This window comes from Lonchura striata, chromosome 5, assembly GCF_046129695.1.
Source record: "Lonchura striata isolate bLonStr1 chromosome 5, bLonStr1.mat, whole genome shotgun sequence".
NCBI classification, from domain to species: domain Eukaryota; kingdom Metazoa; phylum Chordata; class Aves; order Passeriformes; family Estrildidae; genus Lonchura; species Lonchura striata.
The window spans coordinates 11,587,894-11,612,716 of record NC_134607.1 but is presented as its reverse complement, the minus strand read 5'-3'; the positions used below and the strand labels follow the sequence as shown (position 1 = coordinate 11,612,716).

At 42.9% G+C, this 24,823-nt stretch overlaps 1 protein-coding gene across 4 annotated transcripts in view; it reads right to left on the bottom strand.

Annotated features, from left to right (window-relative positions):
* IQSEC3 (IQ motif and Sec7 domain ArfGEF 3) overlaps positions 1-24,522 on the bottom strand; it is a 103,475-nt gene extending 78,953 nt beyond the window's left edge. For all 4 annotated transcript variants that reach the window (XM_021535074.2, XM_021535077.3, XM_021535076.2 and 1 more), the window contains exon 1: positions 23,971-24,522. In XM_021535074.2, coding sequence (XP_021390749.1) covers positions 23,971-24,464 — 494 coding nt within the window. In that variant the 5' untranslated portion in view covers positions 24,465-24,522. The remainder of the gene's footprint in view (positions 1-23,970) is intronic.
* Positions 24,523-24,823: the final 301 nt, after the last annotated feature.

Below are 24,823 nucleotides of genomic sequence, written 5' to 3'. Positions count from 1 at the left end.
GTGGCCTAGAGAGGTAGGCCATGGGTGAAGGGTCTGGAACTGGGCTGGATGGAAGGGTGGAGAGGAACAGAAATGTCTTTGTTCCCCACCCCCAGAGGGAGAGAGAGAGACAAAGAGCCTGAAGCCACCTGGAATTTTGATATCATGTGCCAGCAGTACCCCGCTGGCAGAGGAGAAAGAGAAGTGGGGGGAAGGTGCCCAGCCATGAGAATTCTGGGCAGCTGAGATTTCAGTCATCCTGGGAGCCCAAGACTTTTAACCCCTTTTTGGATAGAGAAGTTTTGTGAAACATTAATTCTCCTTGATCTGAAAGAGAAGAGAGACAGCCTGGGACCTGAGATGTCAGAAGAAGAAATCCTAGGTGGGAGATGATGGACTTGGCTGGACTTTTCTGGTATAGCCATAGACCAAACCAATTTCTCCTGCAACACAGACTGCATTTTAGGGAGATGCAATCATTTGAGCCAAGAGAGTAACCGGCTGCAGTGGTTGCATGTGCAGGAGTAGAGTGAACAGAGAAAGATGAGGAGGGTGTGGTGGTGCCCTCAGTCTTCAGGGAAGAAGAAGATCTCCGTTCTCGAGACCCTTGCCCCAGGGGAGGAGAAAATGGGGAGGAATGATGTCCCAAAATGAGAAACTCTTGTTCTTTGGTACTTGGCAAAGCATCCTTCAAAGGAGCCCTATGAGCAGTTTCGGTCCATGCATGGTGGTGAGAGCACTGCACATGGAAGGAAGATGTCACACTGGCAGATTTTCTCCAGACAGTGCCATGTGTGACTGTCGTGGTTTGACACGGAAAGATAATTTTTTCCGGAAGGAAGAGGTCAATTTAGATATTGACCAATTGAAAGTAGACACGCCTCTGAGAACACAGAGGGGTTGAAAGCAGAATTCCCAGGGGAACTCGCTCTTTTTGGTTCCGGTCAGCGTGCAGTGCAGACCTTCCCCTGCCCAGCAATGAGCTGGGTTGGAGAGGGGAGGCCCCATGGCCTGAGAAAGGTAGTCCGAAAGCCCGAAGGGTGGTGAAAGGACTGGAATCGGGCTGGCCCCTGCAGATGGAAGGGTGGAAGAAATCTGGGATGTCTCCATTTCCCCCCCCAGAGTTCCTCTCCCAAGAGGGAGAGAGAAAGCTGCAAGGAAGGAGGAGCGGGGGGAGCTGCTGCAAGGTGTCCAGTTGTGTGGGAGTTGCTGGATGTCCAGGCATTGAGCCATCCTGGGAGTTCGGACTTTTAACCCTTCCTTGAGAAATGAAGGCTTGTGAATTTTCCTTTCCCCTCCTCGGTTTGAAAGAGAGGAAGAGAGACACCTTGGACCCTGGGATGGGATGTTGGAAGGAGGAATTCTGGATGGGAGGGGGACAAGGAGTGGCTTTTGGCTGGACTTTTCCATGTTAGCCACAACCTGAAACAAATCTTCTCCTTCAAGAGGGACTGTGTTTTGGGAGGATGCCAGTGAGTCAAGAGACCTGCTTCAGCTGGGAAAAAGACAAAAGTGGAGTGAACAGAGAAAAGGTTAGGGGGTTTGTGGTGGTGCCCCCTTGCCCTGGAAAGGAAAGAGAAGAGAAGAAGATCTCTGTTCTTGAGCCCTCGGCCCCAGGGGAAGATGGGGAGGACTGTGGTCCCAAACAATGAAAAACTGAACTGTTGTTTTCTCCCCTCTTGGCAGGGCATCCTTGAAAGGAAAAATCCTAAAGGCAGTCTGACCCTCCATGCATTGGTGGTGAGAGCACTGTGCATGGAAAGGAGAAGGGTCACCATGGCAAACTTTTTCTCCGGGCGGTGCCATGTGTGACATGGAAACACAGGATGTGGAGCTGTGTTTCTTGGGGGGTCTGTGGCACAGGAGAGACTCTGTTCCCTCAAAGGACTGAGTATCGATTGTCTGGAGGGTGGAAACCTGATTGGGGTCCAGATTGTGTCTCACTGTGGTTTGTTGGAGTTGGGTGGTGGGGGGGAGGAATGTTTTGCAAGGTTTTCATTTGGATCTTTGTGTGGTTTTTTTCCCCTTCTTTAGTTTTCTCTTTTCTTTTGTAGTGGTAGTTTAATAAAGTTTTTTTCCTGTTATTAAGCTTGGGCCTGCTTTGCTCTATTCTAGATTCCACTTCACAGCATTCAAGGGAGGGATCACATTTTCATGGGGGCACTGGCATTGTGCCAGTGTCAAACCATGACAGTGACATGGAAACACAAAGAGGTCACAATTGTGTTTCCTGGGGGAGTCTATGGTGCAAGAGAGACTCCTCTCTCCCTTGATGGACTGAGAATTAATTATCTGATGGGTGATAATCAGAAATCCATGGTTTTGTCTCACTGTGTTTTGTTGGAAATTGGGTGGGGGGAGGAGGAATGTTTTGGAAGGTTTTCATTCTGAATTCTCTGTGTGTCTTTTATTATAGTTATGGGTTAATAAAGTTCTTTTCTTTACTTTTAAGCTTGAGCCTGCTCTGTTATGTTTCTGGTCACATCTCACAACACTCATTTGAGAGAAGGATATTTTCATGGATGCACTGGCATTGTGTCAGCATCAAACTGTGACACCATGCCATAGATATGAGAAAGACATTAGAAAACTATTCACTGATCCAGGGCATAACACTTCTCCTTCAGTAGTGGTGACCATGGATACAAATGTGACTGCATTTCTGTTGAGGATGGGGAGGTGTTAGAAACCCGATTGCTGGAGAAGATGTGAAGGAGATAAAAATTAATGCCTGGATGCTAAACTTGAGGATCTTGAGTCTTCAGCCAGTGTGAGGGACATGGCTGGCCAAAGAAAGCAGTGAATTAATTTTCCTCTGTGGCACTACTAACATATTGCATAAAATTAAGGTAGAGCAGCTGTTCGGAATAAGAAATACAGGCAACTTTTAAAATACTCCCAGGAATCCCCCTAAGTGCTTTATGAGGCAGGTAGTGGGGAGAGAAAAATAGAGGGAGTGCCACTGAATGCCTACCCATCTCTTATGTGTGATCTGGCAGTCAGTATGCTGCAGAGCCGTATGAGGAGGAGCTTTGAGCCAGGAATATCCAAATATTTTCTCTTGCAAAATATACTGGAAGATTATTTAAGGTTTTAAGTAATTCTGGGAAGATCTAACTGCTCTTTTTGCATGAGTGTTAATGAAAACTGAGCACCTGAAATGTCCTGGTGACTTTGGAAGACTGAGCATTTTAAAGTCATTCAGAGCAGATGGGAACACTGCTGTTCAGATTCCAAATCTGACTTGTGCTGCTCCACTGTGAGCCCCCTGAGAAGACAGTTTCTTTGCCTTTGAACAGAACTCTCTTTGCAAATAAATGCTCAGATCAATAAGCTATTTTGGATAGGAACTAAGAGCTGCCCTGCTTGCAGGTAAGCTAAAGATATCACACATGACTGCAGCAAATTCTCAGAAACCAATATTCCTTGAAATATGGCTGGTTTCCTTAAAATTATTTCACTGTCCTAAAGCAAGTGTACAGGCTGGATTTTGTGAGCTCCCACAAGAGCATGCCATTCTACTGCTTTTAAACCTCCATAAGCTTCTCTGTGATTCTTCATCACTTTGCACTAGCCTTTGTGCACTTTTGGCTGTTGTTGCAGTTGATTGGATTCGAAAAAGGGAAATTACCCTTTAATTTGTGTTTGATAGCTTTGTTTCCTTTCACAGTGCAGTGGAAACTGTAAAATTAGGAGCCTTTATATTAAAAAAAATGTGGAAACAGGCACAGATTGAGGCTCAGCTAGTTCAAGACTGGCACTTAGAAATGTTTTAGGGATAAGATTGGGCATTACTTGTGTTGTATCCTTGCCATGTTCAAATAAATGCTTCTCTCCTTTGGAAAGAACTGGAGTAAGATCCTTGTGTTTAGAATGACAAAACTCACAGCAAGGTCATATTCAAAGTGAGTCCAAAGCAGAAAGACTGTGTCAAGTTTTTACTGCAGTTGTTAGACCTTCTTCATCGAGTTGGAAATGTCTGTTTAGCTATATGCAGGAGGCCCACAGGTGAAGAAACTTCCTTGGCTGTTACAAGTGAGTCATTCTGAGCATGCCTCTGGATTGAAGACTTCCAACAAAAACTGAAGGGGATATTGCAATAAGTGGTACCCTTCCTTCTGAGGCACTACTGCACCTGAGCCTTGGCATAGTGCTGTAAGGCTCAGTGCCCCCAGCAAGATGGAATGCTGAAGCTACTTGAACTCCTGGTAAGACTAAATGGATTTTTGTTGTTGTTATTGTTGTTCCATGCTTGTGTGTCTAAACATGGAGTCTTCTGTCAAACTCCATTTAGTTAACAAAAATCACCAGGGCACCAATAACAACCTGGTTTCAGTTCGCCAGCCTGACACCTGTACAACAGATTTTGTGGAATAAATGGCAATTCTGATTACAGGGAACTGCAGCCTTCTGTCCCAGAGGAAGCTATGTCTCAGTGGCAAATAATGGTCAGTCTGAGTGCTCAGAAAGAAAAAGGATTCTGTAAATGGAAATTCATATTCTTCTGGGTTGGGAAAAGAAAGTACTATGTCCCTCAGGGCAAGAGGGGAATTCCAGTCTACAGCCATTATTTGATGGAACTGTTTCCAATTGCATATGCTCTAAACGCCTTAATTCAAAAACTCTTTTTTCTAAGGGGAATAGTGCTTCTGAAAAACCTTGCTAAGGCAGGGTATAGAGGGAGACGATTTCTTAACTGCTTCATCTACTGCTTCAGTGCAAGCTAGGAATGCTAAGCATCGCCCTGATAAAGTTCACACAACTATTTGAAACACAGGGAAATGTAATTGCACTACTGTGTAAGAGCCCCTGTAAAGTGCAAACCAAAGGCTCTAGCAGACCATAGATCTGGGATCATAGAGGAAGAGAAGTAGAATCCATTGGAATGGTAATGGGCACCTTGAGTGCATGCTTGGAGTAGGTGGTGTTGCCTGGTTGTATCAAAGGGATGCTCTGGGGATGACCTATGAGGATGGGTACTGCTGAGGGCCATGAAGAAATGAAATGCATGCCTGATTTTCCTTAGGAATATTAAATAGCAAAGAGACTAAGGGTGAATTGAATTTTCATATCTGTTTACAGCTCTATATTACACTGATTCTGGAAATCTAACAGTGGCTAGCTAGAATGGGTAACATATTAGAGGTTGGAAGGATATTCTTTGATGTTCTTCACTCAACAGTTCAGTGTCATAGCCTGAAATTTTGTCGTGATCCTTAAAATGGGAAAGACAATTATTTGTGACCTTTCCTATCACTCTGCTCCATAATCCACAGCTGAACTCTTAAACCTCTGAAGGTATATCTGCAACTAGACTGACTCAAATTTTATAAGCTAAACCCCAGCTGAGGCCAGGAGGTGTCAATGAGAAGTTAGCAAGTGGAGAAGGAGTAATGGTATTTTGAACCTTTATGGGGTTGGGGTTTTTCTTTTATATACTACTCAATATTTCATAGTCTCTGCATAGATGTGAAAGATGCAGACCATCCAGCTAAGTCCAAATCAACAGGTTGATGTTTTCATGTGCAAAGTGCCCTGAACAAAATTCTGTGGATATCTAGGAATAGACAGGTTCCTTAACTGTGGGCTGCTGAGGTGTTATGGCTGGGGAGGGATTATTTTGATTGTGCATATTTAAGTCTGTGCCTTTCTTCCATTTGTCTTCTGGGAGATTCTAAACCCAAAGCATTTGTTGCATTCTTTATTGCTGTTCCTCAGTTCATCTGTGTTTTTCACTCCTCACTCTCTCCTGTGGACAGCTTGGTTTGCTTTCCAGGATCATTGAGTTTGAGCTGTCACCCTTTATTTTTACAGTAATTAAGATTTGTGCAATATTCTTGCTTTCTTTTGCTCTCTTTCTGTGACATTTTCTAGTTCTGGCTTCTTTTCTTTTGCTTTTTTGCTGGAGGCTCCAAGTTTGTTGGAAAGGGTTTTGCTGCCTGCAGTGCACACAGAATGAAAGTGCTTTGAATTTTTGCCACTAGACATCTACAGCACAGCTGCTTTTCTCTGCAAGGAACTAGAGCCAGTGACTTTTTTACAGCTGGTACTGAGAGCTCCAAGCATCAAGATGAAATTAGGAGATGCCAGCATTTCCTTCACCTTCCTCAGCCTTTCTCTTGCTGCTGATGGTTCAGAAAGACTGTGGTAGTCTCTGCTTCTCAAAAAGATCAAGGGAATGACACTCACATTTACTGTTTGACATCAGATGAAATGTCTCTATCTTTCTAGCTATGTGATGGTTTTGACCAATGGGAGATTCATAGGAAGAAAAACCTTCAGGGAGCAAAACAAAAAAAGGAAACAGTGTGATGGAAGTACCAGAGGTGGATGGTGTTAAAATGGGTTTTGGGTATCCCAATTCTGCCTGGGAAACTAATAAAGTTAGGGTTTTACATCAATCCAAGGAGTACTCAAATGAATGGTAAGATATAGAATTGTTATTAATGGAAGGAAATGGAGAATACAGGAAAATACAAGAATAAAGAAAAAAATTTAATTGTACAATCTTACCAAACTGAAATTCAAATGCATCTGGAGGCTGGTCCTCAAAGACAAATCCATAGGCTCCTCAACTAATATGCTCCACTTGAAATTCCATAAGTTGTGAGGTAATTGTGGACCTCTGGGATCAAGCAATACTCGCACATTTGAGAATGGGAAAGTCGCCACCTCACCTGCAGCTCTCCTCAAAACAACAATGCTGGGTCTGAGAATGGGCTGCTCAACATGCAAAGCAGTAAGCTGGTCTGATGCAGGAGCAAGAACTTTGGATGACTAAGTGTCACGTTGCACAATGTGCTGGAGCTTTGTGGCTCCCGCATGGATAGCATGTGTCTCTGAAATGTAGCAATCGATAGCGTTAGCTACTGCCTCATCTCCTTCTTCCAGCTGTTTGTTGTTTTGCTTTGCTTTGTTTAATGATGCCAGCCTTCTGAAGGACAGGGCCATGCAGCAGTGATTCTGGTGTTTAACTTCCTTCATAAAAACCACTGTTGTCAGGCAGCATTGGGGCTCAGGTGATTACCAGACCCTTTACATAAATCACTCTCCTGAAACCAATTTTTCTTAACAAGTTCTTGTATCAATGTTCTCTTTATTATCTGTCCTTGGGAAGGCTTGCTGTCTGTCCCAAGACCCTCAGTCTGTTAAAGGAGGAGGAGGCTAAACAGAGGCAACTGATTAAGTATGCATGTATTACAACAGACTGACTGTTGCTCTCCTGTGTCCCTCTAAATAATTGGCAGGGAAATGCAAGGTATAATAAAGTGTTTTGCTTTTTGCTTCTTTAGCATTTATAAAGGATGCCTTCATATGACACTGTCTTTTTAATTTTGTATCTCCTTTCCTCTCAAAGTTTTTATTCAAATTTACCTTCTTTTGTGTCAGATCCTTACTGAAAGGAACCTGGGGCCCTTCGCAGCAGTGTGTGTCAGGGAAGAAGTAGGGGAAGAGGGATAAAGGCAGGGTAACTTACATTCCATTTTGTGAAGATCTTGGTGATGATGAATTTCTTTGAGGTATTGTTATTTAAGTATTGGAGTGTTGAAGGAAAGAAGTCTGTTGACATCCCTATTTGTGATTGTCTGGTATCCTTGACTGAATTAAACAAAAAGGAGGAAATAGGGAAAGGCTCCATACTTATCATGTTTAGAAAATAAAAATCTGTTTGGGCTAAAAGTTATAACACCAAGTTAAAAAAAAAAAATTTAGTCATGGATCTTTGTCTCACTTGTGCTAGAACCAGGATGGGCATGAACACTGAAATATGCAGCAGTGCACCGAAACCTGCTGTGACATTGGGATGCATGCCACATCCATTACTACAGCTAATTGTGCTCACACAGACAACAGCTTTTTCTGGTACAGTGCTACCCTTCTTCATGTTTGCTTATTCAAGATCTGTTTTTCAGTTAGTAATGCAGCCTGTACTTCTACCAAGGCTGAAATAACTTTTGCTATTAATTGCTCAATCCAGCTACTAGAAGTTTAATTAAATCTGAACCTCTTGCCTGTCCACTAGAACATTAAAGGTCCCTGCTCTCTCCTCACTTCTGTCTGTTCGTGGCTGTGGACTTCCACTGGATTGGCTTCATTGCCTTCCATGGTTACTCTTCATTTGTGCCAAGGTATCAGAACATAAATGTCACACTGAGCATCTGGAAGACACTGGAAATAGACAAAATGTATGAGTTATTTTCTTTTTAGGTCTATAGTTTATTTTGTGGAAAATCTTTATTTTGGAGACTGGTTTGAATGCTGTTTGGGAGATAGCTTCTTCTATCTTGTCTTAAAAACCTATCCTTATGTAATTAATAATTAAAACGACAACATCAAAAGACTGATTGAGAAAATTGGTTTAGATTCTTCATTGTCAAATCCCCAAACAGTCATACACACACAGAGAAATCCTGTGCATGGAAATTCAGCAAGGCATTCTACCCAGGAGATTTTCAGCCAGCTATGGAACTGTTATGCACTTTCCAGCATTATAAATACAGCCTGGTGAGCGTCATGGGACATCCCAAGTTCTCAGGGGTGCATGGACTGTGTGCAACCTGCAGGTACACAAATGGGTGCAAGCATCCCCACATGTATGCCAGCATTGTGCCATTGAAGCAGCATTTCTGTCTTGCAAAGCAGGCCAGGAATATCCTCAGTGCATGGACTTGCTATTATTAACTAGAATACCTATCAGCAAATGAGGCAATTTCTGGCTTGGTAAAAGTAGAGATCACAAGGCTGTAAGGACAAAGAACAACCTGAACTGTTCAGTGAAAAGGAGCCCCTTAGAAACAGAACTTCACAGAGGACAAGGGAAAGAGAGGGGTCAGTAGCAAGTAATCAGCCAACGCTTGCACTCATCATTGTGATAGACAGGATAAAATTGAGATGTCACTTTTCCAGATCCCTATCAAGTTCTCTTTTATCTAAGTCCATAAATATGAAGCTACAGGGTCTTTCCCTCTTCATTTGTGGAACTTCTCTTTTTCCTTCATAATTTATATGAATATCAGTGCTTGGGGAAGCAAAAGATTAATAGCAACTGTCTGTGGCAAGTAGAGTGCAGGCAGGTTTCCTTCGTGCAGCTCTGCATCTTCTTCTCACCTGCAGTACCTGCTTTAGCTTAGTCCTGAGCACCCATATTGCTGCCAGTACCCTCAAATCCTGCTAACCCAGCCCAACACATCCATATAGTTCTGCTGCTCATGCAGAAAGATATACAAGTTACTTCTTGTTATTCCAGTGTGGATAGATGCATTAGAACCCTGTCCTGATCTTTCTCGTGCTATTCCAGTCTTTCTCCTTCACCCAACTTGCCACATGCAGCATTTGCTAGTCCTTTGCACAACACTCAGTTTTCATCTGAGTCCTGCAGCATCACTTCCTCCAGTTCCTCATGTCTCTTCCTTAAAATGCAGACCTCTTACAATCATCGCAGTCCTGCCCAGCAACCCCAACCTCACAAATGTAGTTCTGGATTTCCACAGCACCTTTGCTGAGCAAACTTGGATTTGTCACCCACAGAAATACCACAATAAAGGGTAGATAAACACCACTAAGCTCACTTTAGTTTATCTTAATTCAAATGCATGGTAGCCTCCTGGGATGGTAGCCATTTCTATGGTCTGCCATAGTATATCTCCCCAGCTAGCAGAGGGTAGTGGTAGTAGACAACCTACTATTTCATTTTAAATAGGAGAATCCACCATTGCAGCATTGATAAATACACCTCTGAAGTTTGTGCCAAAGCAAAGCCATGGCTGCTGCTCATCCTGCAGCACCTGCCACAGCACATCTGCTACAACAGCTCAGGGATAGCGGGGCAAAGGAAGATTTCTAAAGAAGTGAGAGAGAGGGACTCCTAAAAGATGAATCATTTAGCTCCACAGACTGTGGCCTGAAGGTTGATACTGAGGAAGGCTATGTTTGATTTGAGTTGCATATGTAACTGTGGCTCTTTGTTTCAGTGTTGGGCAGGAAATGGGTGGCAGGTAGACAGCATTTTGCTTCCTCAGTCTGCATTCTTGCCTACTGAAAACTCCCACCCATGATTTTTTGTGCTCTGTCAGAAGTTTCCCAAGCTTGGCTCCTCTTGCTTATAATGCTTTACTTAGTTTTTCATTCCTGTAACATGACTTTTTTGCTTACTCAGAGTTTCTCCTAAGCTATCTCTGTGGCATTTTTAGTCCCAGGTTTAGAATTGCTCACTTACTCTTTGAAGCAGAAAACACAGACCAAAAGAGCTGACTTTTTCTGTATTCATCACTGCACCACTAAATAAAATAATTAAATGTGAAGTTATTTTAAAAAACCATTGGGCAAATATTCCCTTCCATCTTTCCTTACTGATGATTTTGTTAATTCAGTGGGTTTCTGAAACCCATGCAGGTCACCAGCTATAAAAACTGAGTAGAGGTGACATAAAGCACATCTCACTTAGACAATTCATAGACAATAGTGAGTGACTATATATGTTTATGTACTTTTGAAACCCTCATTCCTTCAGACTTCACTTGCCTGCCAGAGACGTATATCTAGAGGGGAAGGAAGACATATTCCAATTAGGATACAGGTGTATCATTCATATGCCTCTTCATCCTACCTATCCTATTGTTCAGAACATGCTGGCATACCATGCTCCTTGTCCTCCCAAGAGCTGTCTGCGAGCTGAGCAGCAGAAACCTTCCTCACAGCCTTGTTCTCAGCCCTGCTATATTCAAACACAGCCACTACAGTGTAGCTCTCACACTCTGCTCTCAAAGCAGAGCTGTAGAACGCAGGTTTGGGGCAAAAAGAGGTTAAAATAGCAAGTGAAGAAGAGGAACAAAGGTGAACTCAGTAAGAATAAACTGGAGGTGCTGTGTGGAAGAATCCAGTGAAGTTTGTAGAGCGACTCTAAGGTCTTTTCCTGAAGGTCAGTATCATTCTTGCTATCTTTACAAAAGCCACTGTACTATAAGGCGGCACTCAGGTCCTAACTTTTTTTGTGACTTTAACAGAAGGATTGGTAATAGAGAAAAGTCATTAAATTAGTCTTATTTTAACTATTTTTTTGTGAAATATCTCCAACTAGTGCCACACTGGATCCCCGGAGAACAGTTACCAATTGTGCCTCTGGTTAGTGCTCACCTCAGGGAATTCAACAGCAGGAAATAACACCAGAATGGAGAAATAAAATAAATAGAGCTGGAAGATAATGAAGAGAGAGTGAGATTGTGGTACTCCAAGATCCTAAGTCTTTTCAAATTGAAGAAATCAGTATTGTCCTACAGTACAAGCTGAGAGGAAAAAGTAACTAACCAACCAACACAAATCTTCCTGGTAAGAGAAAGAAATTCCATAAACATCCAAGGCACATCCACATCGTGAAGGCATGTTCACCCTCATTGCAGACCTCCCTTGCCACCTGTGCTGCTAACAAATGCAGCCTAGGTTCTACACTGAACACACCCATTCACTGTGGTGCAAGTTCTGTAAGAATTCCTTCAGTGTTCCCACTCTCATCCATGCACCAGAGTGTGCCACAGAGCACTTGGGTTTGTGAACCACTGGATCTGCCCCAGAATAGAACAAAAAATCAGGCAGGATGGAGGATCCATTTCAAAGTGATGTCCCTGGGTAAAAGCTAATCAGGATAAACTAATGAGACTTGTTACCATCAAACCCTGTACTACAACCAGGAGGGATGAGTAAACACAAATGCTCTTATTGGTGAACATTAAAATTCAGCCCAGAACCCAATTATGCCAGATATATCCATCATACCAGAGCTCTTCTTGGGAGAGGCAAAAAAGATCTGACAGCACAAGACTTTGTCTGCCTGACTTGGTGATTGCATGTACTGCTGTGATTGTGCCAGGTGATGAGGGGACAAGGCTGCAGCTCTCTCTATGTCTCTATACTTAATAGGAGAACAGGGGAGAGGAAATACAGCACTGGGAGGAAGAAACTGTGTCTTGCTAGGCAGTGTTTTTTGAAGAAGGTACTCTGTCAACTTATTAACGTGCACTTCTGTGTGTGATAATTACTTTTTGCTTCCCCAGGCTGCATGTAGTGCCTGCCTCTGTAAGAGGATTTTCCTTTGGCTTACATGAGAGGAATATTTCTGGTGTCTTCCATGTGCTTGCTAAGTTTTCTGCCATCAAAGCAGACAGAAACAGCAGACAACAGATTCTTAACCTACATTTTTTCTCTACCCCTCATCATTCTGTGCAACTCATAAATGGTTCATAGCTGCAAGAAATCTTGCTGGACTTGCATGTAATACACATTCACAGCCCCGCCAACCTGAAACCACGTGTCTCAGTTCCCTCTCAAATTCAATGCTCAGTTTTGTTTCCAGCCTCCACTGCTCATTCTTTCTAGTGTACATAACTGACACTGATCATGAATGTCTGTTAAGGACTTTTGGCCAAATTACAGATCTTTAACTGGCCAAAATTATTTCTGTTATCAAGCTATCCAGGGACTAAATCAGATTTCATTATTTAGAGCAATATTATTTATGCCACAGAAGTGACCTCATAACATTCAACTCCTCTTGTCCTGTTTGTCTCTTTCTTTCAAGGCACTCTGCCTACTTGACAGATCAGAGCCCTGGGACACAGGTTTTACTCTCAGCTTTGACTAGTTAGATGTACTCTGGCAAAACCTTTTCCATGTCTTCATTCCCCCCGTCAAATGAGAACTGCCTTTGTAACAACTGAAGGGTCTACTGCTAGATAGTAATGCATAAGAGACATTATTATTATTGCTATTATCATTACGTACATTTGCATGGTATTTCTATTATTCATCCTGCCACAAGATCTTGCTATGGTTAGAGGTATACCAGTGCTTACATGCTTTCTACTTGATGCACTTTTAGATATTGGTAGGGCCATTTACTAGCAATATTCCACATGTGAGCAAGTGCATTATTTCCTAAAGCACTTTAAAATGTAACATTAATGTGTATTTGTGCTCATCTCTTAAATACAAGTGTTTCTGGTGTTAGGTCTGAAAATTGGCCATAGCAGACTGCAATGAAGCCTTGTAAAGAACTGCAGCAAATTCATGGGCTTTGATTCCTTTTATTTTATATTACCATTTGTGCTTGAGGCAGCAGGATGTAAATTGCTTAGTGAGGATTTGTCAGCATTTCAAATCTACATCACACAAAAGAAAACAAGTTCACAAGATGAAGACAATAAAGGAGGCCTGTTGTCAACGAGACAAAACAGTGAGAGGTGTGTGAGGACAATTACTCTGGCACGTGAACAGGGAAAACACTTTTGTTTTGTGTGTGTGTATCTTGTGAGGGGACCCCAACATTTAACCTGAAAAACAGAGGTATTAATGGCAGGCAGAGACATCCCAAAAGTCGTGCTATCTGCAGACATACTCTACTGACCTTTCTTAGCACTCTGGGTATTCCTGGGAGATCTTCCAAGCATTGTCCAGCCAGGTTAAACTGCACTGCTTTATGAGATCTGATAAACTCTCATCACCTCACAGTGATGAGAACTAGTCACATAAACTCTGGGCATTCAATAGTGGCCTCCTTCCTTATGCCTAGGAGTTGCTTACTGGGCTTCAACCAATTGGTACCTGTTAAGGATAATGTTTAGTGTTTGCTGTTATTATTAATTTCTCCTGAGTGAGAGGCTTCATAAAAATAGAACATAAACCCCTGTCATTCCTTCCCTCCCCCAGCATCATTACAGTGGCACGTGTAAATGAACCACGCATTCAAAAACTTCATAGGAGCCTCTGCTGGGACCCCTGGCCCTTCTGCTTCTACAGTTTCACTGGGTCTTCTGCCTTTACCCTTGTAACTCCTCCTCACTGCTGTCCACTCTTCCATCACCTCATAACCTCCTGCACAGATAATCTCTGCTGAAGCCCAAATTATGGCATATCCTGTCTCTGCTGCAGAGGCTTCAGGGAGCATGCAGATGTGCACACCGCCGGGATGTACTCCTGAGGCAATGCTCCAGCTGTGCTTCTGGGCTTGGGATTTGAGGACTGGGTTAATATAGACTTAAAGGCAGCCTGAGGGTTGCCCTTAGCAGAGAGTAGAGACACACTGTAGATGCCTCACATCCTCTTCTTCTCCTCTTCCCCTGCCACAGTACTTCCTTTCTTCTGCCTGCCTGTAAGATAACTTGCTGAAAGCAAATAGTTTGGCAGAAGTCTAATCCCTGCCTTAAAAACTAGTAGATTCTTTCTTCATTTTTGGAGGCTAAATACCTTTAAATGTATGAGACTCAAACTCGTTGCCAACACTTTTTTTCCAACAAGGATACAATCTGGTATTCCCTATCAGCTTGTACACATGGCTGTGTAGGAGCCATGATAAATGAGGTGATAAAGGTGGTATAATAGTTTCAGTCAGAGCATGTCTAAGGCTGAAAATATTTCTGTGTTCAGTTTAGCAAAAAGGAGAAACTCACCCCTTTCTCAGCAGGAACAAGTGAACAGCATTGGATGTTCCTGAAGCTAACATGGGCATCACAGTCCCCATATGAGTAATAAAGAATTCTTGGGGGAAGCATTACAGCAGTTGGCTGTGCCATCCCAAATGAATGCCATGGCAAGTATGCAGAGAATCGGACAGTATGCAGAACTAACTCTAGTTCCAGTGGTGGGACAGAAGTCAGCTCAAGAACACCTGTAACATCAGAATATGTGTATGATGTTATCTCACATCTCTTCCAATTTGAAGCCACCTAGTTAAGTGAATTTAGCCAAGCAGATTTGCATTTAAGTAGTGACAGAATCTGGCTCTTAGACCTACCTAGATTGTAAAATAGCATGAATTACTGAGCCATGCGGTCTATCTACTTCAGAAGTTTAACTGGACGTAGACTTATAAGCACAGAATGTTATAGATGAAAATAACTTGAAGAGAGGTCTTTGGCATGGGACTCTGTGAATCCTCAGAGCAAAGGTAGGTGATTCCTCAGATTCTCTGCTAGTTCAGATGAAGGTTAGTTATCCAGTGTCAGGGCAAATATCAGGACAAATCCAGACACTCAGCTACTATGGTAAAGGGGGCCATGTGAGTACCTAGGCAGACACAGGCAATTTACCAGTGCCTTACAGGCAATGGATTTGCAAATTAAAAACCAGCAAGTTAAAGACAAGGACATCTGTGAGAATTCTGAAGTGACTGAAGAGCTGAACTGCCCAAAAGAGGAAGAATCAGGATTCCTTGCAAGGGAGGGGAAAGAATCAAGAAAAGAGGGTTGAGCTTGGTTCCTTAACTGAGGTAAAAAGAAAGGAAATAATCTCTACAAATATGGAGAGATACCTCTCTTTTCAAAAATGCTATCCCTTAAAAAGTCTGTGAAGAACCTTAAGGCCAAACAACACTGCTCCAGGAGGCAGATTGGAGGATGCTCCATGGAGGCAGGGTCCACACAGGAACTGCAATACCAAGATGCTGGATGTTGAGTTTCAAGGAGAAACAGTGTAAGAGCAATTCTCACACTGGAGCAAGATAATGTGAACCACTTCAGAAGAGTGCCTAGAAACCAACATGGCAAACAGATTGACAGCAATATCCTGAATTTTAATAAAAAGGTCAGAATTTGAAGAAACATCCAAAGTACAGCAAAACCTGAAGAAAATCCCAAGCCTCCTTAAGATCTGTAGTAATTTCAGTGTCAATTTTCTACTTCTCTTGAAAATGACATAGATGCTTTAGTGAGCTTCAGCAAATATGAGCTCTCTAGCAATAACTTCCTCAGCAGTAGCCCATGCCCATACAAGTGTTGGCAGGAGGAGCAACAGACTCCATTTGCTGGTGTTAAACCTCTACTGGTGTGTCCCATAAGTTCCTACAGTAATTCCCAATTATTTATTAACTTTAATATTCCAAGACTTCTAAGCAGCTATTAAAACAGAACACCAGTTTCAAGACAGGGTCACAGATCTGGAGTGGACTGTTCAGCCATCTGACATACGTTGATTCAAGAAAACATCTAGGACTTGGTCTGTATTCCCCGGGTTCCTAAGCAAAATGTGATTTCTGTGATCATATAATATTTTCCTTTTTTCCTCCTATGCGTGTCTCTCTCTCTCTCTCTGTGTATGTGTCTATGCTGGTTTCTGCTTTGTAACTGCAAATCCCACAGAGAGTTTCAACCAAGTTTCAGTCAGTTACAGTGATTTCAGAGATACTAACCTCTAGCAAGTTCCATAAAAGTAGTTGGCAGGGTGTAACAGAGAGAACTTTGTAGGTTCTCTATGAGGAAAAGGCTGCTGAGTGAACTGAAGCCATTTCTCCACAGAGAAGTCTCCATGTTGGAGCGAGATGTTATAAAAGCCTCAATACCAGGAGAAGCTTAGATCAGAACTCTCATCTTGTTACGCATCAGAAAATGTAACTGTGACACAAATCTTCTGGAGGCCAAGCTTTATTAGTTCTGCAGATCACAGATCCCCTTGTTTTCAGCTAGAAGAGGGCAGGGAGGATAAGATTTAATTTTGTATTTAAAATCACTTCAATTTTATCAAAATGTTCTCTCTTAGATGTGATTAATCATGGAAGATATTGATCCACTTCTATCTCTCTCAGAAAGTGCAACTTCAGACCACATGAAAATAAGAGATAAGCAACAAGCATAAAATAATACAATAATACCTGTGTGAGAAGCAGGCTGTGCAAACATAGCACAGAGAAAAGGAAAAAAAAAATCATTATCTAAAGAGCAAATATATCTTTATAACCCTGGAGCAACAAAACTCCTACCACCTTCTATTAAAATACTGTAAGAGAACATCACAAACCTATTACAGGAAGAATGAGAATGCTGCTTAATGGTTTTCTCATTGTTCACTGTTATCTCTATACATTGCTATCCATTGCTATTATCAGCACTCATTTACACCAGTGGAGGGATGTGTATTTCTGTGTGAGGACAGATTCACAAAATCTGGCACAGAGCCTCAGGTGACATAAATTGTCACAGCTGTACTGACATCAGTAAAGATGCACTGATTTCCTCCAGCAGATTATTTGCTTTTCTGTATGTAAAAAACACAGAAACTAGGTGCTGTTTCAGCTTGGCTCTGAGGCACTTCTGTGGACAAATGCTCATGCAAATATGCTCTTTTTTTATGTGCAAATATACATATTGCCTTGCAGTACACATTGCAAGAAAGGACAGGAGCTTTAGGCTGCTTCCTATGCTGGAATTTAGAAAAAGGATTGTTCCTGATCTACCTGCCCACTCCTGTCTATAACAATAGATTTCCAACTGCTTTGTCACAGATCTTAAAAGACACAGAGATGAAAGGGTCAGTCCAGCATCACAAGTCTGTTAAAAATAAATTTAGGAGGCATTAAAGTTTGATTTTAGGACTGCTAGTCCAATGCTTGAACTGTGATCTTAAATAGAGCCATAGGGCAGAAAAAATCCAACAGCCAAGACTATCATTTTCTCACCTAGGGCTTAACTAAATGAAATTACATATTCCAGAATAGATGAATACAAGAATAATACCTGTTTGTTTCAAGGTACATCTCTCTGAGGGAATAAAAAAGGGAATGTGTATATATATATAATGTTTAAAATTAAGAAAAAAGAGAAAATGGTCACATTTCAGACTCTGTCTTTAGAAATTACTCTTTTCTTTTTTTTTTTTTTTTTCTTATTTTTTTTATGTGGTTCCATGGAATGTGGACCAAGTAACAAGCACAGGCTACAAGTAATTCTAAAGCAAATAAAATATTTTCCATCTCTTAAACAGAGAATTATTTCTGGCTTTCTATAACATTTTCCTAAGGGAGAAAAACAAAAGGTTTCATAACTGAGACTGGAAAAAGGAAATAAACCACTGCTGAACTAGGAAAGAAAGAAGAAAACAAGCAACCTAAAATGGCATTTATAGGGAAAATAACAGGAAAGTAGAAGATGAATAAACCCTATGTACAGAAAGATTATGAAAGAGAGGCAGGAGATCTTTTTTCCTGTTTCAACTTGCATTCCAAGGCAAAAGGGAAAAAATACGGCTAAGAAATTTCTACAGTCTAATAGATATATATATTTGTGTAGAGGTATTTTAGCTTGCAGAAGTGCACATCATTTTATCATGTGAACTTTTTTTTTAATGAGTAAGTAGATGTCATAATTAATAGAAGACCCAAATTCCAGCTGACAGGCTCTGTTCTGGCACTATCTAAGGACTTGATGAGCATCCTGAGGTGAGATTTCTCTGATTTATTCTGACTAAAAGTGTAAATAATTTCAAATATGGTGTTGGTGGGAATGTGTGCAGTCTATCTCATATAAGTAGCCACCTGCTGCATGCATAAACTGTCTGAACCATGCCTAAACTGTGCACATCATTTAATGAAGGATCTGGAAGTGCCAGTTGCTGCAAAGAATGGGACAGCCAACCCAAGAGTCACCTGGCACTGAGGCCCTGGCAGAAATCCTCAAGGGCATTGTTAACACCTATTCAGCTGGGACATTTTTCCCTTAATACTTTTCCAAACAGCCACGTGTGTATTATTTTGAATGCTAACAGTGTTGCCATGTGAGTCCCTTGGTCCTAAAGTCTTCTCACAGAGCCTTAACTTGGATCTGCCTGGAAAATGACAGTAAGTGGGTCGATACAAAGCATATGGAAGAAAGGTACCCTTGCCACCACAGCAGTTCTGGTTGCAACAGAACATACAGCTGAGTGACATAAAAATATCACCATCTTATTAAAAAAATTAAAAAATAAAAAATCATTTGCATCCCTTATTATTTAAGGATTTTAAATTGTAGCTTTTTGGTGTTGTTTTCAGGCTCCAGCTCCTCTTGCTAAATGATGTGTACAAGTCTTTGCTATTCCAGGTACAGCTCTAACTGTTCAGGAAAGGTTCAGGAAACAGATAGAGAGGAGGTGTCTGTCCAAAGCACTGCTAGATATTGTTTGATATTACTTCCTGATGCTCCCATCCCACCAGGAAGATTTCCCACAATAGACATTTCAGCCTTGACAATTGCTCTGGCTGGGACTTTATACAGCATCCTACTGAAGTCTTATCCCTGTGGAAGTCCTTGTGCTGTCCTTACTCAGCAATTTTATAGCTAGAACTTCATCCTGAACTCTTCCTAAGTGAAGTCCTTTTCCATCTCTCACTTCATCTATTATTTCTTAAATATTGTCGTGAATCACTAACTCCATATTCCTCTGCCCAGGATTTTACAGGCCCTGCTGTAGGTAGAATGCAGATGTGTGTTATAAAGTATGTCTTAGCTGACTGCAATGGAAGAGTTATGGATATATCTTTAAATTAGATGTAGTCAAGGAGAGTCTACTTTCTGTTTTCCTCTCAGTGTGCTCTTTATGCCAAAATCATCTAAGCAGGACTTTAGCATCTGTGAAGCTGTGCCAATGCAGACCTCTATCATTTGAAACCTGCTTACAGCACTCGACTCCAAAGAACTTCTGATGCTGAGACAGTACATTGCTAGCAGGGATTTGCAGAACCCAGGGCAGCACCAATGCAACTATTTCTGGTGTGTGAAAGCTCAAGGGAGTTAAACCCTGCAATATGATGGAGGAAATCGGAGATGCTAAGAAGAAGAGGGCAGAAGTAGCATTCCTTGTGTGCCCAAAGTGAAAAGAATGGATATCTGGGGTACACGAGCCACTTGGAATTGTTCTGATCTTTTTTTTTTTTAATTGCTGCAGGTTTTTTTTTGTGCTGGTGCAATGCGCAAATATAGCAAAATATGTTAATGGTAAACCATAATATTTACAGTTGTTGTTAGCTCCTGTTGAAATCAGTAGGATTTTTTCTAATGTCTCTGCCCTGGAGATAATCCACAGAATAGTACATCAACGCATAGTTAAAAAGAAAGATTATGGAAACCAGCACCTCTGCATATGCAATATCTTCATTTTAAAGTTACATAATTGAGCTTTTGAAATTAACAAAAAACCAGCAAAGAGTCTCAGAACACAAGAGCAATAAGTGAATTTAACATCATCTTTTAAAACTTGGCTCTTTACTAAGATAAAAAATTTTATCCTAATTCAGTACAAAATAAAATAATATAAATTTCAGTCTATTGCAAATCCAAAATGAGCTTTAAGACCTCTGGGAAAATGTGACTGTAGAAAAATTCTTCTAAGAGTTCATGGACTTTGTTTGGCATGAGGAGTTATCTTGTAGACCAAACACAGGCTAATAATTTAAAGACAATACTGAGATCCATTATGCCATGCTAGACAAAGACTGTTTCTATGTCTTCTTTTCACTGTTGATGACATGGTTAAAAGAAGACTTTAATGCCACTTTAATACAGAATGTTTGTGAATTGCAGCCATGTCTTTTGATGGAAGGAACTATAACAGATTATTAGCTATTATTCTAATTGTATTTATCAGAGTGAGTTTTCTAATGCCTGGGCTCAGAACAGAAGTCCTTCCATAGACAGCTCCTACTGAGAGTTTCTCTGATAAAAAACAGCAGAATTTGGGTCATTTAGACTTAATCTGCTAAATTCAACCCTGTGGCATTTCCCTGATACTCAGTGAAGGGTACTGGGGATTGGCTAAGAAGGTTGTATTCTGATAAAGAAGGGATGAAAAATTTATGGGATGGTCCCTAAAGACAAGAGGCTGCCTAGTAAGGGTGATCTGAGCTATGCTAATTTAGCAACCTGTGTTTTTGAAGTAAAACATTCCATGACGAATGACCTTATTTTTTTGTTTTTAAAACTGTGAGGTGCTTATGCAATAGCCTCCTAAGGTAGAAAGAGACAGATGCCATGGAATAATAATCAGCCTAATTCTTGCTGAAAATCTCTGCAAAAATCTTTCTCCTTTTCCTCCCCTCTTTTCATAGGTAAGCTGAGTACAACCTTTCCCACACAAAGACATGCAGCAATAATTAGGGGTCTCTGCATAGGTCTGCAATTCTTCCATTTCCAGAGATAATCTTGGTTTTGTTTGGGTTTGGGTTGGGTTTCTTTTTTTTTTTTTAAGCTTTAAAGAAAGAAAAGTTGTCCATTTTTACAAAAACGAACAGCAAAAATAAGGCTGAAGTTTTCTTTAAAATAAGAGAGATGCTTCTTTTGCAGAAAACATCTCTTGCAGAAGACTGTTCTAGCTGACCTGAATGTCCAAAAGCTCAGGTCTTCACTTCTACACTTCTATCCAGAACCTGAGGTAAGCTGGGCTGCAAAAAAACTCAAACCTGACTCAAAATGAGCAAAATTCATGGGCTGTGTCTGAGGTGAGAAGGACCAGCACACATCCACACTTAAAGACATTGCCAGAACCTCCTGTTTTGTGAAGGCAGAGGAAATTCCATGCTTGGGCAGAGACGACAGTGCTGCCTGGGTGCTGCTGTAACCCCTGCTTTTAGCCACTGTATCGCAACATGTTAAATATCCTTTTTGTTCTACTTAGAGTGGCCATTTTCTGTAGTGAGCAGTCAGTCCTCTATTCTTGGCTAAGAAAAAAATTAGATGACATTTAATTTCAGAGTTTATAACAGGGAAAACCATGTTTGGACATGGAGGGGAAGAAGGAAGAGAGAGCAGATACCTGGTCTGTTCAGGTATTAACATATAGGTCCCCTGCTGTGCACAAAAGCAAAAATACAATTCACTGGTTAGAGAGCTGAATCATAAGGTATATTGGGCATCCTGTCAATTCGTGGTGAAAGACTCATCACCTTCCATCCAAGCTGGCTTTAAGTTAGATTTTGCAGTCTCCTTGATTTCCCTCTAACAGTCAGAGATGGGAGAGTATGGAACTCAGTATACACAATCAGTGGGGGGAAAAAAAGAACCTGCAGAAATGAGAAATGTAGACTGGCATCTCTCATATTTCCTTTTCTATACAAAGGTTTTGGGTTGCCTAAGCTGTAGAAGGAAACAGAAGCAGTCTATTTTAATCTTCCTGAGCAAAGAACGCTGCAGGGATTGCTCTGTTATCCCCAGCAGCAGCCCTGACTTTCCACAAAAAAGGCTCCATCCAACCTTCTATCTATCTATCTGAAACAGAAAGATCATCATATGATATATCAGCAATCAGTTTTGTTCTTAATGCACTTCTCTTTGTGCTTTTTGGCATGAAGAAAAAAGCCCTATGATTCTTCCCCCAGTCAAACCCCACTGCAAAAAGAGCTCAGATAAGGAGAAAGTATTTAGTCTTATGCAGAGAAATTGATTCTTCAGTCAGTGTAATGACGTATGTTAGAAACTCTGTGCAGAAGCAAGGAAAGCCCTTGCTGAGATGATGTTTCTTACAGAGCCTTCACTGCAGGGAGTCACTCCTTTAAAAACAATGAGGTTGATTATGCATTTTTATTTGGGTTTCTTAGTGGTTTGACTGGAGGGATTCAAACCATGCTATTCTGGATTTACACCAGCTGGCACGAGTTCAGAATCTGGCCTCACTTCTTTTTTTAAACTTCAGCTATTTCATGATGAATAAGAGCCAGATCCTGCAAAGGCTTACTACCTGCATTAATACTCTGAGGAGCCCACTCACTTCCTCTAAGTTGTGATTGAAAAATTGAGTCCTACGGTGCAGTATTTTAGAAGCAAGCATATGCTTTTTGGGATTCAAACATGCCTTGACCGTACCTATTCCTTTAATAGCATTTCTTTCATTAGCAATATCTTCACTGATTTTCATAGAATCACATGATACGTGATAAGAAGGTGTTATGGTGTAACTCTGCTATGGAAAATCCAGCTCCACGCTGTAGTTCTGCTTGTGTATTCAAAACGAACATGAGAGAGAAGAGTCCCTTTATTTAAATTGTCGAAAGAGAAAAGGAAGACGTTTTAGGCTTGTGTACTTCATTTGTGTACTTCATATGTACTTGTGTGTTATGCACTTCAATTGTTTTGACATCATGATAACAAAGACAATAGAGACGATTCTAGGAAAGACTTTGATCTAGTTTTACTACTTATGTTAGTTTCTTTCTTCTCTAAAAGAAGCCACAGCAGAAAGTATGCTCCTTCTCCTTCTAACTTTACTAACTCTGGCTGTTAACCAGAAAACATTCCCCTGTTTTCCAAGTGCCTAAACAAAGGAAATCACAATACTGACTGCAGCTGTAATTACCAGCTGGTGAACTGATGGCATATACTGAATACATAATCCAGGAGAATGTTGCTCTTCAGTAGTAGCCCTTTCCACCTATAGTGGTGGAATGCTCATTCTTGTTTACTATACATTCATGCACACACAATACATTTCAGTATCCAGTACTAGTAGTCAAGCTTTCTTCACTGAAGACAAGAGAACAGCAAAAAATTCTTTGTCCTTTTGGAGAGCTGGATTGGTGTCAGATGCCATACACGAAAAAAAAAAAAACCACCAAAAACCAATAACAACAACAAAAAAAAACACACACAAAAAAAAAGAACTTAAAAAATAAACCACCAAAAAAAAAAAAAACCCACGTGCAAGGCTGATAAGAACTATAAATGTCAAACCTAAGTACAGCATCTGTATACATCACGTGCAATAATGCACCCCTTACATCAGTGAGGGCAGGAAAACCCCAGCTCACTCCAGGGAGGATGGGGTTTTCTAGACAGATACCAGCAACTTAAGGCAAGCAGAAGGGACCACAACGCTGCTGTGCTTTACGAGGCTTCTCTGCGCCTGGCTAAACCGCACTCATCGTCGATCACGGACTTATTTATTTCTGACAGACAAGGAGGGCACGATGCCGTGTGTGAGCAGCGCGGGTGAGCTGCCCGAAGGGCTCCAAACGGGCCACAGACACTTCTCCCGAGGAATGAGCGCAGTCAACCGGGAGGCTGATGCGTCTTGGAAGCAGCATCCTGGCTCCTCTTTGCGCTCTGCCTTCTCTCCACGAGAACGCACCGAGGGAGGGATTCCCCACCCACCCACACACTGCCTCTCCCTCCTTGCGAGGCTGCAGGGGGGTAGAACCCAGTTCCCGGCTGGATGCGGGCCCGGAGAGAGCCGCCACCCCTGCCCGCTCCCTCTCCCCTTCGCACTTACTCCGCTCTCCGGCTCAGGACGCCTTTGCCGATGGCCTGGGGGGTCTTGTGCTGGAGCAGCGCGGCACAGCAGCCCTTGTCCCTGCCGTCCTTCTCGGCGGGGTGCTGGTGGGGCTGCGCCGCGGGGTGCTGGTGGCCGGCGCGCCCGCCGGGCCCCGCCGCTGCCGCTTTGCCCGCGGGCGGCGGCGGCTGCGCCGGGAGCTGTTGGTGGTGCTGAAGCGGGTCGCACTGGCCCGGCGGCGGCGGGGGCTGCTCGGGCGGCGGACCCTGGGGCGGCTCGGAGGGGGCCGCCGGCGGCTCGGCGGGGGCCGGCTGCTGCTGCTGCTGCTGCCCGCGGAGGCTGCGGTTCTCGGTGCTCAGCTCGTCCAGCCGCCGCTCCAGCTCGTCGATGCGCTGGCGCTGGGTATGGATGAGGCTCTGCTGGTTCTGCACGATGGCGGTGAGCTCCTTCAGGTAGAGCACGGCGCGCACCGGGTTCTCCAGCAGGCTCTCCATACCCCGGCCGCCGGCGCGGGCCCCGCCGCCCGCCCGCCCGCCCGCCGGCGCTCCGGCCACAGCGGCGCGGGTTGCGGGAGCGAGCCTGGCACGGGCACGCGCCCCCGCGCCGCCGGCGGCCGCGCGCTCCCGCGGACGGGCAGGAGCGGGAGCGGCGGGAGGGGCCGCGCACGCGCGGGAGGCACCGGGCGGCAGGCGGGGCGGTGCGTGTGCCGGCAGCCGCCGTGTGCCGGGGGCAGGGCTCGCCGTGTGCCGGGGGCAGGGCCCGCCGTGTGCCCGGAGCCCCCGAGTGCCGGGAGCAGGGCCCGCCGTGTGCCCGGAGCCCCCGAGTGCCGGGAGCCGGGCCTGTCCGTGCCGGG